General features: G+C 39.9%; 1 protein-coding gene across 1 annotated transcript; it reads right to left on the reverse strand.

Annotated features, from left to right (window-relative positions):
• Positions 1–1,629: 1,629 nt before the first annotated feature.
• pelp1 (proline, glutamate and leucine rich protein 1) lies at positions 1,630–15,159 on the reverse strand. Its single transcript, XM_060874487.1, has 17 exons — positions 14,935–15,159; positions 14,255–14,319; positions 13,355–13,460; positions 12,149–12,298; positions 11,494–11,565; positions 11,343–11,402; positions 11,051–11,207; positions 10,010–10,142; positions 9,688–9,775; positions 8,016–8,104; positions 7,786–7,899; positions 7,511–7,661; positions 7,135–7,297; positions 6,999–7,054; positions 6,319–6,546; positions 3,813–5,651; positions 1,630–3,517 (listed from the first exon to the last, which is right to left on the reverse strand). Exons 1-17 carry the CDS (start codon positions 15,073–15,075, stop codon positions 3,425–3,427), a joined length of 3,705 nt encoding a protein of 1,234 aa, XP_060730470.1. The 5' UTR covers positions 15,076–15,159; the 3' UTR covers positions 1,630–3,424.
• Between the last annotated feature and the right edge of the window lie 1,885 nt (positions 15,160–17,044).

The following is a 17,044-nucleotide window of genomic DNA, read 5'->3' on the forward strand; positions in this document are numbered from 1 at the left end:
CATAGTATATTTATTCAGAATAACGAAACAATTCTGACCCCATAGTTCTCACACATGCCATCGTGAGGATACAAGGCAGGATACACCCTGGACCGAATGCCAACCCATCGCAGGGCGTACACTTACACACACTCTAGGGGCAATTTTCCAGAGATACTAATCAACCTACCATGCATGTCTTTGGACCGGGGGCGGGGAGGAAACCGGAGTACCCGGAGGAAACCCCCGAGGCACGGGGAGAACACACACACACACACAAGATGGAGGCGGGAATCAAACCCTGGAGGTGTGAGGCGAACGTGCTAACCACTAAGCCACCATGCCCCCCATTTTCTTATATCCATTGTTAAAGATTTTTTGAATTAAAACAATGTTTTAGTAGATGTTTTCAGACGAACTTCGCAAACTTTAGAATAACGATTTCACTGACCATTTAGCCTACTGATTTACGTTACTGACGTAGTGGCAACGTGAATGTAATTGGCTGACTATGTTAGCACTGCATTATGGGTTAGTACAATTATTATTTTTTTAATTAACTTATACTCTTTATTCTTTAACCAGTATTCATGGTATAATAAAAGTAATTTGTAAAACATTTTTTAAAATTAAGTTCGTTATTATTTTGAGAAGTAAGGGGGCACAGTGACTCAAGTGGCCGGGCCACGCCCCCCAGGGCCCGCTCGTGGCGCCGACACTGGTTACAGAGTACTGTGACCTTTCATGTACATGATCTATAACTGTACCAAGGCTCAGAGATTTTAGGGTTGTGTGTGTATTACTTTAAGGTACCCTAGGAACAAGTATACACTTTCTCCATATTACCTCTAAATAATAACTGGGATTTAAACCAGTTGGATGGACTTGCTATAGGTTTACTCACTGGCTTGGCCACATTGGAACAGGTAATTTCTTATTATTCATATGGAGTAGTCCAGCAGCAGGATTCTGTGCTCTTACCACTGTGGCTTGGGTTTGATTCCTGAGCAGGGATCCAACCCAGCCACTGAGGTGGTTAACCCTCAAAGCTGGTCCTAAGCCTGGATAAAATGGGAGGGTTGTGTATGAAAAAGCATCTGGAGTAAAACAGTGCCAAAATCAAATATGCAAATTGGAGGATCTGCTGTGGTGACCCCAAACAGAGAGCAGCCAAAGGACAACACCACTCACATGCAGTTGCCAGGTTCCATAGGTTCCAGTGAGAAGACCCTATCAGCTGTAGACACACATATTAAAGGCAGTGTTTAGTGACTGCAATACTCATAGTTTATCTTCACCATTGGTAAGAAATCTGGTTTTGGGTGGCATGGGGAAAAACATGTAAAATCATACTCCTAATGTGTATTGTGATTTTTTATTTTTTTTGCTTTATGCTGATATTGCATTTGTATTTTTAATGCAAGAAAGAAAGATGTGAATTCAATAAAAATGCTCTTTGCTCTTTTAAGTTGCTCTTGTAATCACTGATTCAAGTTTCTCATAAATGTCTTAAAAGCAGTTAGGCTCGTAAGGTCAAGCTGTATATATGTTTTAATCAACTGGATTTTAAAGCTATTGGGGGAAAAAAGTACACCCTTCTTCAGCACTTTTTTTTAAATTATTATTTATTAGAGCCTATATAACAATTGTATAAGCCTCACTAACTTCTAAAAACAAATAAACATCAAAAAAAGAAAAAAAAAATTCACAAAAACATTAAACCAATATTTAGGACAATACTTTGGAAACCCATTAAGACTATTCATTTAAATATGGCTTTTCTGACAGTGCCTCCAAGTAACATTTCAAAATATCAGCACACAAAATGCATTCTTTCTAATATTCATTAATAAAATAAATGATTGAAGCATAAGAGGAGATACTCTCCTGACCCTATTTGTAAATCATGTGACCCCTAGTTTGGGAAGCTCTGGTTTTGAAGCATTTATTCTGCATTGGCATAACATTGTTTTGATTAATATTAAGAACAAAAATGATCTTGCACTGTAGCAGTAATCTCTCTCTTTATAAGAACTAAGGGGCCCAAAATCTGTTCCAGCATCACAGTCTCCCTGTGCACAAACTGAGGTCCATAAAGACATGGTTTGATAAGGTTGGAGTGGAAGAAACAGAGTGGCCTGCACATCAACCCAATTGAACACCTTAGGATAGACTGAAATGCTGACGGTACCACCGGCCTGACAACAGTGCCTTACTAAAGTTCTTGGGGTAAAGCCCCACAGCCACACTCCAAAAGCCTGGAACGCCTTTGAAGAAGAGTGAAGGTCCTTACATGGGGAGACCGATTCCATATTTACATTTACAGCATTTGGCAGACACCCTTATCCAGAGCGATTTACATTCTCATTTTTATACAGCTGAGCAATTGAGGGTTAAGGGTCTTGCTCAGGGGCTCAACAGTGGCAGCTTGGTGGACCTGGGATCGAACTCACAACCTTCCGATTGGTAGCCCAACACCTTAACCACTAGGCTACCACAGGCCCATACCATATACCAAACTGAGGTTTGAGCAGTGGTGAATATGTCAAGTCTTTTCAATCTCTTCTGTAATTCAACTGTCAATAACAACTATATGTGGAATCTGAACTTATTATTAAATAAATATCTCTGGACAAAATGAGAGTTTCTTTATGCCAATCTTTATGAACATGCATGAACGATCAACCTACTGGTCCAATATGCAATACTCCCAAGGTGTTTGTCCTATAAGCTTGACATCTTACCCAAGTATAAACACCAGATTGCAGCTACTTTTTTGTTGGGACAAAGTCCTGATGGACACTTCAAACCCTGTATTTAGTTATATAAAGGCACCAAAACAATTAGAATTTTTTGTTTTTAATTGTCTTTTGTGATCAATTAACAGAAAATAAAGACGTATAACAAATGATAGTATAAAAAAAAAAAAAAACTGAAATGAGGGAGAAAAAAACCCCATAAGAATTACAATAACCATATAATTTTCCACATGGCGATCCCCAAGTTCTTTAGTGTAAATGTGACAGAGAAGGAAAGTACTCCAATGGTACAGTCATGTAAGAAGACTGAAGGCATGCAACCCATGTTCAGAAAACAAAGAAGCCTGTCTGTACATCTTCCCTCACACTGGGAAGACCACTGTTTGCTCAGTGAAAAGTAATTTACACAAAATACTGACCAGCTGTTTGGATTGTAACACAATAATTTCTAACATTTAAGTCAGAAAAACACTTACAATACCATGAAGGATGCATCTTAAATGACATCACAAGGTACATCTTGACTGCATCACAGATAGAAAACCGTTAACGTACATTTGATAAAAGGTTTTAGGTTTAAATGAATTATATCTGTATGTAATTATTGATGCATGAACATTAAGAGGGAAAGGTCTGGGGTCCATGACACCAACAAATGAGTTATGGCTCTTGGAGAAGGTTTTACTTTAAGAATGCGAGTGAGAGGCACCGTGGTCCTCATCGTCTGGGGGGCAGTCCACAAAGTCAGCCAACATGGAAGCCATGGCCTCATCGTCCAGCTGGGAGACAGAGTAGGAGAGTTTTACTAAACATATCAGTAAGATGAATTAGCATTACAGCAACTGCGCATTACAAAACTAATAGTGCTTGAGCCTGTAGCCAGAGTTTACATATTTTGCAGAGTATCAACACAACCCATGGATAAACACATTCACATTTTTTGACTCCCACATAACTTCTGCTTTTTTACTTAACTTGAATTTACGGTTGTTTTTTTAAACATACTAAAAGTCTTAATGACTACAATGATAGCATTCAGTTCAGTACTGGTGCTTTGAAATTAGGGAGATTTACCTTTTTTTTCTCACTGCTCTGTTCAGATACCTCTCCTTCTTCTATGTCCTCTATTTTCCTCTTTGTCCCTCGTGTCTCTTCCTCCTCCACCTGCACCCCTTCAACCACCTCTTTCTCTGTTGTCTCGCTTTCTCTGTTGTCTTGCTTCGTTTCAGTGTCCTCAGAAGTGGTTGCTGTGCATGGATTAGGTATTTCCTCTTGTTCTACCTCTGAACTTGGCTCATTTTCTCTGACCCCTATAGCCACTTCCTGTTCCTGACCCTCTGATGGTATCCCAGAATCCTCTGGAGTCACCACTGACTCTGGTCTGGAGCCGTCCTGTTCTTGTGGCAGCACTTCCTGATCAGCTGCTTCTGTAGAGGCATTTAATTCGCTTTGCTCACCCTCTGCACCAATTACATGAGTTTCTATTTGCTGTCCTCCCACCACGCTTTCGTTCCTCTCTACAGCACCGATGTTCTCAATCTCTTCTATGCCCACTTTCTCCTTTACTCCCTCCTCCTCAAAGATGCTCTGCACTGCTTTCATTTCCTCAATTCCTCCTTCTACAGGTCTTTCACCCTCCATGGGGAATGTGCCAACTCTCCTCTCTTCTTGCTCTTCGATCATTACTTCCCCCTCTTCTGCACCAATCACATCCCTCTGACTTTCGGCCTCCAATGCCTGGATCTCTTCCTCGTCGTCCTCCTCTTCATCTTCTTCTTCCTCTATTTCCTCTCCTTCATCCTCCTCATCATCAAAGCCCTCAAAGTCATCTCCTGGTAAAAACCCATCTTCAGGATATTCGCTGCCTTCTTCTTCCTCTTCATCTTCTTCCAGGCCTTCTTCCTCTTCCTCCTCCTCTCCCAGTTCATCTTCATCCTCCAACTCCTCCTCTTCTTCCTCCTCCTCTTCATCATCTGTGCTGTTGATGTTGATAACATTCTGGTCCTGCTCATTGGCAGCTGGCTGGCGGCTGGATTGTACTAGTTGGTTCTGGAGTTGTATGTGTAATGACAGCCCAAGCTGACTTTGCTGTCCACCTGATGAAGGCAGCATCAACATTTGCTGAAGCTGCGCACCAGCAGGCAATGAATTACCCAGTGCACCAGAAGATGCTGCAAGAGGCACAGCGTTAGAGTTTAGAGGTGGCACCAGAGAGACCAGCTGCTCTGTTTGACTAGTCCCTGGAAAGGAGTTGATGTTGTTGCCATCAGCTGGCAGAATCTGATGCCCAATGGTTGTGGGGTGATCGCTAGAGAGCGAGGTTTCAACAGGGCCTGCTTCACTACCCAGACCAGCATTTGGCACAGGCATGGCGCTGCCCGTTGGTGGAGGAAGACTCTGCGTGTTACCAGCTCCTTCCTGCATCTCCAACATCATGCCTTGGGGCATGATAACCACGCTGTCATCCGAATCACTTTCCAGGGAGATTTCCACGTCTTCTGGCTCCTCTTTGTCATAGCGCACAAACACCTGCCGCTGCGTTTCAGGAGGTGCTGTCAATCCTGCCAACTCAGCTGCCTGGGCAGGGGAGGAGAGTAGCAACTCACCTTGGACTCCAGTGACACCTGCTGGTGTGGAGAGGACAGGAGGACCTAGGGGCAGGTGGTTCTCCAAGGAACCCAGGAGTGAAGCAGAGTCTAAGCTTAGAGGATGTCTGGGAGCAAAAGAAGGCCCTGGTGCAGGTGCCCCCAGGAGTGTAGGGAGGGAGAGAGAGGGATTCTGAGTAGGGGCTAGGACAGATGCTGCTGGGGTCGGCTTTAGAGCCAGCGGAGGTAGAGGGAGGGAGATGGACGGTGTCCGTGGATGAAGCAAAGCATTGCATATAGTCAATGCCTCAGCACAGTATGAGGAAACCTAATAAGGACAAACACAACAATAGCTGTCAGATCTTAAATAAGAAAATAAGCAAAAATATGAATGAGCACAAGCCTGAACACAAGAAACCAATCCTGACATGCAGAACTCAAAAGGTCTAATTACGTGTTGCATCATTCTGTGACTGCCATTTACAATATTATCATCAACAATATTCTATATTCAAACATTACTATCCCCAGTTATATTATTTCAGTTAGATTCTATATACGGTCGGTATATTTATGCTTTTGTCTACACAATTTGTTTTTGGGACAGAATCAAAATAATTCTAGCAAAAATAATGGAGTTACTGCATTAAATGCTTTCGGCCCTAAAAAGCCATATAAATGCTTACCATGTCTGGGTCCAAACCAAAAAATAAACAAACACAGATTACATATACATTAAACATAACCTACAAATTGCGATTTTGTACTATTACATAATTTCCTTTAATTTAGACTTATACTAATAGACTAATTAAGACATATATTATATCCAAATGATTTACCAAACGAAACACAGGAATATCAGCGTGACTGCTCATGAACAATGCTGAAAACTCCCTCCTGTGAGAGCTCTACCGAGTGCTCTACTGCACTGAATATTACATGACGCAACAAATATCACAATAAATTGCACATCTGAGGTGCTGATCACTCACAGTGATATTACGGTCTTTGCGTCCTTGGCTGAACACGCACACAGCGCAGGAGAGTGGAGCCGGCCAGCGAGGAGACGGGACAAGCACCAAAGCCAGCAGCAAGGCATAGAGCTCACAGCGTGGGGCAGCGCTGCCATACTGACCACTAACACCTCCCATATCCCAGTTACTGCACTGAGCCTGCTGCTGGAGTCTCACACACAGTGGGACCACCAGATCCTGCAGTTTCTGAGAGAGACAGAAGAGAGACATGGCATTAGAGACATGAGAGCAAGCATTACCAATAATGTCATTGTATTTACTGGAAATTTACATCCAAGCATTTCTAAAGAGTGACATTAAACCCATGTGCCAGCATAGGCACATTTTATTTAAGCAGAACTAGCTAAGAATTAAGCAGCCACAAGAGTAAACTATGATGATGCCTGGCCGCTAGCTGTGGCTACACGCAGACCGGCATACTGCAGTATTAAATAGTATAGAAAAGAAAAACATTTGCGTGTAGCCACTTGGCTAAATGTGTGCCAAAGTCATTATCTTTTTATCAGTACTGCACAATATTGTAACAGAATTGTCAATATTTGCATGAAAAGAGACAATATCAGTATAACACAAAAAACTTCTGAAAATGGAAATCTAATGACTGTAGCTTGATCACAATTACATGATAATGAATTTACCTTATGTAGATCTTCTTTCAACAGTGTGCCGCTGGTCAATATGATCTGTCTAAGGACTACAATTAAAAAAGAAGCTTTAATAATTTCAACCTAAAGTAATTGAAAAAGACAGATTCCTAGGTTTCTCACATCTTACCTCGTAGAGCTGCAAAACATGTATCCTGATTGGCTAATGCATCGCCCTTTCTTTGCAGTGAGACTCCGCCTGGCTCTACTATACCAATTCCTTTTGTTCGCCGAGGTCCTGTCTTTCCAGGTGCAGAAACTAGATCAGACATTGCTGCCTGTCCGGCACGGAGCTAGAAGAGAGGAACAATAAGCCCATGTAAAGCAGGAGCAAGTAGATTTAAGGCAATGCCATACCCTGTGTCTTCTCCATTAGGCTAATGGACATTAAAATACATAAGCAGTTCAAAATCACATTAAACATCATTAGAAGCACAAGTTTTACATGTCTGAAGCAAAAACACAGTAAGATGGATGCTGGAGGAGGAAATATGCTTTTGACTCACTTTAACAGCCTCAGTTCCAGGTGTAATGTCACCAATGAGATGAGCAAAGAGCAGTTCTGAGTGAGACGAGTTTCCCTGCAGTACTGAAGAAGAGGCCCTGCTTACACATACCCACAGTTCCAGTGTGTGATACAGGGCCACCCGTACAGCACTATGGATTGGACAAGAGATTACAATTTATTTCACTCCTGGACTTTGAAGAGATTAAATCTTGTGTATAACACACTTGCAAGAAGGACAAACATCCAGGCAATTCATTTCACTGTATCCGTTACCTGTATGCTCTTTGCTGGCCAAGGCTGGCCTCTGGCAGAGGCGTCCATGCACAAAGTGCCTGAGAGAAAAGCCTGGACAGCACATTACAATACTGCACCAAGCCAGCACCCACACTGAAGCACACATGACTGAAGTGTTATGCACATCCACTTAGTTAACAAACATCCATTCAATTCTATGACTCAGTAAACAGAGAAATATGTTTATTAACTGGTTTGTGTTTACTTACACTTTAATTAGAGCAGAGAGCACCTCCAAAGTGTCACTATGTATTGATGGCAAAACCAGCAGCTTCAAGCAACCTTCACTTGTCACGTTCTGTGACGTATAACACACAATACAAGCAATGAGTACATTTCTAACATTACACAATAATTAATAATTGATCATAAAAACAATGTTGTGAATTAAGTCTGTGAAAAAAACAAAATCAAAAATGACATTCACAAGTAAGTATACATTTAAATATTAAGCCAGTATCTTTCAACAAGTTGTTTCTGTCCCCAGGATGTTTTTATTGCACCATTGAGAGTAAACTCTAGAGACTGCTTTGTTTGAAATTCTCAGGAGATTTGTAATAGAAATACTCCAACCTGCCCATTTGGCACCAGCAATCATGTCACGGGAAAAATTAGGTCATGTTTAATCCCCCTATACTGATAGTTGACATGTTCGTCTGATTAAATAATTGTATGAATGCGCAGGTGTACTGGTGTTCCTAATAAAGAGCTCCCTCATATTGTGTAGGTCCCCCTTGTGCTGGAGAAACAGCTCAGAACACAGTCCAGAGTATCATGCTGCCTTCTCCAACTCAAGTTCTTCTCATACTGTGTCCTGCTGCCATCTTTTTCCTCCAGGAAAGTGACATGCTCATGCACCCAATCACTCACATAATGTAATAAAAAGCATGATTCATCAGACCAGGACACCTATTTCTATTACTCCATGGTTCAGATCTGATGCTCATGTGCCTATTGTAGGTGCTTTCAGAAGTACACAGCGGTCACCATGGGCATTCTTCTTTGGAGGAAACATTTGTTTAGGCACTAACCATATCAGCGCATACCAAAAAAGAGACCCACTGACCCAGTCATCTAGCCATCAAAATTTGGCCCTCGCCTATTTTCTCAAATCACATCAACTTGGAGATCTGGCTGTTCACTTGCTGTCTAAGGGGCTTTTTACACCTGGTCACTTCATGCGTTTTCTGTGATCGGATGGCTATCCGATCGGGAAAAAAAAAAAAACAGGTCTAAATGCCCTCCGAAACGTTTTTGAGACGGATATAAATACGATTGTTCAAACCACTTCAGGAGGTGGTGTGGGACGCATTTCAGATGAAACTGGACAGGCGTAAATGATTGTGGTTGTTCAAGCCACATACTGTACATCAGTGCTATACTCCTCCCAAACGGAAGTACGTCACTCACAAGTGATCTTTCACCCAGGTGTCTTGTTGGGTCTTAAAATGCACTGCTGCAGCCAGCAAAAATGCAGCAAACAGTAAATGCTGTTTTTTTGTAGCATAACCTTCGAACAAGTTTTTTCGCCTTCTTTTTGATTGCATTCTGAAAACCGCATACACCAAAGCGTGTTCCATTTCAATTACCCCGGAAATAAGGTAAAACATATTTGCATTTTGGGCAGGAGTAGAAAAATCGGATTGATATCCGATTCGCCAAGATGCATTTATGTGGCCTAATGTAAATGGAACAGTTTTAACAAATCAGATAGCTATCGGATCAGAGAAAACACATGAAGTGACCAGGTGTAAAAAGGCCCTAATATATCCCAACCTTTGGGAGATGTCACTGTAACAAGATTATAAAGGTTATTATAATATTATGGCTTATTTCCTCAGTATACATTTGTATGCATAAAAACTGATCTTTAAAACGTACAATATTCTTAATGCCGACAGCCAGGGCACGACACACCAGATTAAGGATATGCTGAACGGGAAGACGCACTGAGATGGCTGGATCAACACTGCAAACAAAAGAAACACACAAATATCTTTGGAACAACTTACATAGACAAAGTACATGCAAGTTTGTCAACATTTTGTGATTTATAATTTCTTAGACTTAATTACTCGTTACAATTTTTTATTTATATTTACTGCCAAAAGAAGCCTGGGCAACCTGTGAGCATTAAAAAAAAAATATTTCTAGCTAAGCTCAGCATATTAAGGAGCATATGTTTTGAAAGATACACACACACCTGAGTGTATGTTTAAGAGCCAGGCACACTGATCTGTAGCGATGGCGCAGCTGAAGAATCAACAGGGGATCGACATCATCCAGTGGAAGAAAGGGCAGCTCTACACCTGGACCCTCGTACTGCATGGTTTCTTCTGAAGAGCAAAACACAGTATAAATGTAAGGCCTAGCTGTCTCAAACTAACATCAACTTCACAGCATTTAACAGCTAAATGTTTATAATACAGGTTTCTGACAGGGTTTTAAATGTAGATTGGAGTGTTTCAAATAATTACAAATTTTGCACAGTAGTTGGGGGAAAAAAAAAAGAAAAGCCTCTCGTGGAACACCACTGCCACCTTCTGTATCAAAGTATTGCTAGACATGACTTCTCTTCAAATCGGACTGACATTATGCGTCAGTGGAGTATAATGAATATCAGAAGAGCGATTTCAGCATGCAAACACTGGTGACTCAAACAGTTAATTGAACATTCATACAATATCATCCTACATTTATTTATATATATTATATATATATATAAAATATATATATATATATATATATATATATATATATATATATATATATATATATAACATTTATTTATATATAACATTTATTTATATATAACATTTATATATATATATAACATATATAACATATTATATATATTATATATTATTATATATATTATTTATATTATTTATATTATTTTATAAAATGTCATATAAAATGACATTTTATAAAACATTTTTTTCTTGGCAGGCATGTTGTCAAACATGAATCTAGCAGAATTTGTTGGAGAAAAGCGAAGGATTTAAATACAGAATAAATACCATGCCTTTAGGATCAATGTACAACATATACACAAACCTAGGATTATGAAGCAATGCAGCACAAAAGTATGCATACATACAGTATACAGGGGTCAACTACTTGGTCCACAAACCATAGAAGAATAAAAACTTGATGGCAAGCAAAGCTCAACATGTACAGACTTGGTGTAGCTAAACTACTGAATAAAATAAAACAGACAAACTGCAAACAGATTCTGTCTCACCGGTCTCTATTCCCTGGTATAACTGTCCCAGAATGCTATTGGCTGATGCCAGAAGACAGTGAACCTGACTAGTCCATCCCTCAGCCCGGCGTCCCCCTCCTCCACGCTCGAGCACACCTCCGAGGCAAGGCAGCCGCCCGTAACACTTACAAGCCACCTAGTAATCCAGAAATCCAAATTTAGAGACAATACTCACTTTACTCAACTGATTTTTTACTCAAACTAAAAAAAAAAAAAGGTCTCAGTAAACAAGTTAAATACATTTTTCACATATTACAAAAATGTCACTTACATCCTGCACTTTAGGGTTGTCAGAGTCCATCTTAGACAGGAAATAAACCCCCAGCTTTTCCTGCACATGTAAGTGGTTACAGTAAACACAAATCTTGCAGATGCTGTAATAACAGTAATACTTTCGAAAACATATGCAGCACAACCCTCACCTTAAGCGAGCCACATGCACGAGGGTAATATGTCATACACGCCATCATCCCCTCCATGGCAGCCAAGTGGCACTAAAACAAAAATAGATTAAATACAGAGGATGCATTATATAAGCTATACCTCTGTCCATGTTTCCTCTTTCGCAATAGTTTCTATACTGTCCAGCCATTCAATGCAAGGACTGTAGCATGTATTAGCCAGAAAAAAAGGGATGATGTTTACATCAGGTCAAACATGATTAGCATAAAATGTAAATAAACAAGAAAACAACCCAAAAACTAAACCTCTTTTCAAAACTGGAAAGGAAATTTGTCCTAAACGTCTTGTGATTATAATGCAGACCAGCGTGAGATACTGAAACACTGGTCAGAGACAAACAGGACAAGCTGGCAAGAAAGAGATGCCTACATTACTGAACACATCTACAACTTAGAACACAGAAAGCCAACATAATTCTCAAGCAGGTTTTATGATTAATACACAGTATCCTTTTATACTCTCCTGATTGTTTAATGACTCCAATATTCAACCAAGACTAAAAGCTGTTCCTGCAAACAAAACACCCTAATTCCATACAAGCTCAAGTCTTATTATTCTGTGTACCTGCTGTTTTATTTTAGTCATAAGCACAATATTGCAGTGTAACAGACTCACCTCAGACTTGAGCCCTAGTAGAGATGTGAGAATGCCCAGGATGGAGTTAAGGCCCACTTCTCTGGCCAGCTCGGGCAGCTGAGACGAGTATTGCAGAACGTCCTGTAGCACATTCACTGCCAATTGCACAGAGGGTAGAGGGGCCTGCGACTGTGTGTGTGTGTGTGTGTGTGTGTGTGTGTGTGTTTACAAGAGCAGGAGGTGGATAGAGTGAAGAAGATACAGAGTGAGGAAAAAATGTCATTAATGTGCCATTATTTATTAATATGACATAACATACTGAGAAACTATGTTGCACCGTAAAATAGTTCTAGCATTCATCATAATCCAATAAAAGTAGCTGCAACTTTTGTCATAATCCTTTCATACACAGCATGCTGTTAGCCAACGACAGCACTGTGTTCACACACTTAAGGGTCAATCAGAATCCACTTTAAACTAGAGTCTCAGGGATGATAGTTAAAGCAACTGCATCGTTCCTCTTACATTTTGTAACCAGAATTATTATAAAAAGTATGCCTGTTTATTAAATATCTGTACAGGTTGAGCATTAAATTAACACAATGTGGCTTTTGATACCGCAAACACAACTAAAATGAACCAGACAAATGTTTGTTTGCTTGATTTTTTTTTAATGTTTATCTTGAGCAATTCTGGTCTATTTGGCATTGGGGCTCCTGTTAAGCTGTGATCCAGAGGATACATCAGAGTATAAAGTGACCAAAAATAAATCTACTGTATGTCAAGACAAGTCAAGAAGAAGCTTTATTGTCATTTCAACCATATAAAGCTGTTGCAGTACACAGTGAAATGAGACAAGGTTTCTCCAGGATCATGGTGCTACATAGAACAAAGACAGAGCTATAAGGACTTAGTAAGTTAGTCCTAGATACGTAAAGTGCATCTGTGCAACCTGGTGCAAACAGTGCAGGACAAAAGACAGACAAGACAGTGCAGGACAAAAGACAGTGCAAACTAAAAATACAAAACATTTAACAAAAGACAATACACCTAAGAATGTAGTGTTACTATTAGTGATGATGAGAAAAAAACTCTAATATTTAATAATTTAATATAAAATATATATTTTATTTCTAATTATAATGACAAAATACTATTAACACCATTTGACTAAGTAACCAACGTTCTTGAAACCCTGTGGGCAGCACTCATGTGTCATACTGCCAGAAGTGTAAAGTATCTCACCTGGATGATCTGCTGAAGAGAGCGTAGCCATGAGAGACAGTGCTGCTGGAACACCTCACTTGAGCTGTCTTTCACCAGCATAGACAACATGCACAGACCCTCAAACCTGAAGCACACAAGGCATTCTGATTAAAAATCTGAACCCATTTTGTTTTTTTTAGTTTTTCAACGCATTCTGCATGCTCAAAAAAAACAACAACCACCATATTGGTAAAGCATATATGAATATTAGTTGACATGGCAAAACCCCAGAAGTAAATAAGCATCTGGAAAAGTGATTTTTCGTGAACGTGAGAACAAATCCAGCACTGTTTGTCAGCTCTCACAATACAACACTGGACCATTGCTGACAAAAGACACTTGCATCCAAAACAAACAGTACCAGAACAGAAAGCCTTGTTATTGCAAAGGTCCAAATGTTGTTTTTTTAACTATAGACACAATCATTTTCCTCTCTGCTGATATTTTATTGACAGCTACAGCAAAAGGAAAACATCACTTAATCTGACAAAAATAAATGAATAAATCAATGTATTCGGATTTCAAAAATCACTGATCGCACCTTTAAACATGTTAAGCTGCACAAATTTACGTTTACATTTACAGCATTTGGCAGACGCCCTTATCCAGAGTGACTTACATTCTCTCATTTTCATACAACTGAGTAATTGAGGGGTAAGGGCCTTGCTCAGGGGCCCAACAGTGGCGGCTTGGCAGACTTGGGATTGAACTCACAACCTTCCGATTGGTAGCCCAACACCAACCACTAGGCTACCACACGTCTCCACATCAGCAACAAAACTGCATTCTGTACAGGGCTTTTTACTGTGCAGACACCAGAGCCACAGGAGCAGAGGGGAAAAGAGGGATGTGTGTGTGACACTGATGTTCACTGGTCACCTTGTTTTGCTGGAGCCAAGGCGCGAGTTGCTGATGCCCACAAGTCCTCCCACTGTCCCACAGTTCTGCAGTATAGAGAAACAGTAGAAAGAAGTTACATGAGAGATAGTTGTGATGAGGAAATGTCTGCACTTTCACACTACACGGAACAACACAGCTTTGTAACCCCAGTCATGGAGTAAACACAGTTGAGTGTTTTTATTCCTCTCACGCACAAATGTCACTCAATTAGCTGTTTAGTTGCAGTGAGTGTGATGGAGCAGGAAAATGTTCAGGACAGGTGCCTGTTACACCAGGAGAAGGATTAGGACCCTATGTAGATCAGTGGTGTTACACCAGGAGCAGGATTAGGACCCTATGTAGATCAGTGATCTCTCTCACACTCACACTCTCTCACACACACACACACACACACACACACACACACACACACACACACACACACACACACACACACACACACACACGGGTCGCGTGTTTATGTGATTAAAATGTTAACATTATTTTAGGTGGAATGTAAACTATGTCTTGTATGTCTGCAACTACACAACATTTATGAAGTGAATGTAAAGCGAGCACACAAAGACCTCATCCTCATATTCATCCTCATCCTCATCTTCATCTTCATCCCACAGCTCCAGTAGCCACTGCGACCTAAACAGCCCTATCGGGTGACTCACCTGCGTCCCGACCACGCCATGCTCCCGATAATTCGATAAAAGTGCAGGTACATATTCGGGTCGCTCTTCTTTCAGCGCGGACACTAAACCTTCAGTGAGCCGCATATTCTTAGGGACATGCAGCCAAGCCGCCGTAGCCATCTTGCCGCCTCTCAATTACGTCAAAGTCACTCGACTGAAGAGTTTGGAGCACATGACGTGATTAGTCCGCGACGCGAAGACAATCACGTGTATGTGTGATATAGTGCACTCATAGATATATACACTAGATGTCGCCTTGTATAGGGCAGTACATTGGAACGAATGCGTCAACTGAGCCGCCATCTTGGTACGGGGGACCCTCTCCTCTTAATGCATTAGCGTCAATGTAGGCAAAGAAATAAAATCACCATAAATCGTCATGAATGCGATTTCTAGTTTTTTTTGGTTCGTTCCAAAGGTCAGACATGAATTTATCATTAAGTCCAGAGAAAATTTAAGGTTTTGATATTAAGGTAATCTACTTTTTCTTTTTTTTTAATGCATAGTGCTAGTAGGTTATTAGTTACATTCTTCCACTTGAGTAAACTTCATATGAACAATCACTACTTACCTTATAGCCTACTGCATGCAACACTGCTACAATGGTGTGATTATACATGTTCATTTAAACATTTAAATTGTACTGGTTTATTAAATATGATACACAAAGCAATTTGCAGGTGGAAGCAAATCACAAATTTGAAAGGAACATAATGTGAAAGTTAGATAGTTGAGGTGTCAAAGACCGTTCAATCTTTTATTTATTCTTTTCCCGCAATACTTTTGCCACATTAAATAAGTACTGTATGTACTAAAGTCACATAAAACAACAAAAAAAAAAACACAAAGTTTGACTTTGAGGCTGAACTGTCAACCTAACTGGTGACATCTTTCCAGGACTTTCAGCTGAATTAACCATTAAAAAAAAAAGAGTTTAGTGCTGCAACTGCAACTCGTCTCTGTTTATCACTTGGGAATCTACAAACAGATTCAGATTATTTTATTTAATACCATGTCAGCAATCAAAAGCTATTTTCATGGCAAAATTCAATTACAAAAACACAAATATCATATAAATGCAATAAAAACAAAACAAATATAAACAGCAAGTCATATTATACAATTTTTTTATTTTAATTAACATACGATAAAAAAAAAAATCCAAAACCTTTTAAGGGATAATACCATTAAATATGTATTTAAGTGAAGTAACTGTATAAAAGAGCATTCTGCTTGTGTTAAGTCCAGGACAATCTAATAAAATATGTTTGACAGATAAGGGAATCTTACAGAACATACATAATCACCTTTTCACCTTTAAGCAAAAAAGCATGGGTCAATTTAACATCCTTATTAAGAGCTTCGCAATCTACAGTACAAACATTGTCGGTTTTCCTAACTGTCAAAAACTAACGGGTAACTAGCATGGATTAGCTGTGTTCATTAACCAAGGACTAAAACAAACCAACGAAACATGAAATATAATTTCCTAACATTCAAGATCATAAAACACATTCTCTCTTGTGAAATGGAATCCCTTGCTGTCTGGTTTTTAGATTTCTTTCGTTTGAACAACCAAATGCAGCACAGAAGTCCTGCATCGTCCTGCATCGTCCATGCACCAAGTACACTTATAACGGCCCCCATTTGGTCTTGTGTAACAAGGCATGACCTTCACTTCATTGAATTAAAAAAAAAAACATCTTAATCCTGCACTCTTTACTGGGCTGAGATTAAATTGAGGGATTGGCACTAAATCAATTTGAAAAAAGGTAAAGAAGCAGCTACAAATGACACCTGAACAACAAACACAATTAGGTGCTCAATTTTTGGCAATTTAAAACTAGAGAAGCTTCACCACACATAGCAGCTCCAGATGATGGGTTAACTGTGCTGCATGGAACAGCAATAAGCCTCAGGAAGCAGAGCTTTCACTGTCTGTCTGTGTTTATTTAAAACACACACACACACACACACACACACACACACACACACACACACACACACACACACACTGCTCAATTCACACGAGGGTGCCATAACTAATGGCTGACTATTGAGTGCTCTCCTATTCACACAGTAATTTCTT

This window comes from Tachysurus vachellii, chromosome 7, assembly GCF_030014155.1.
Source record: "Tachysurus vachellii isolate PV-2020 chromosome 7, HZAU_Pvac_v1, whole genome shotgun sequence".
NCBI classification, from domain to species: Eukaryota; Metazoa; Chordata; class Actinopteri; order Siluriformes; family Bagridae; genus Tachysurus; species Tachysurus vachellii.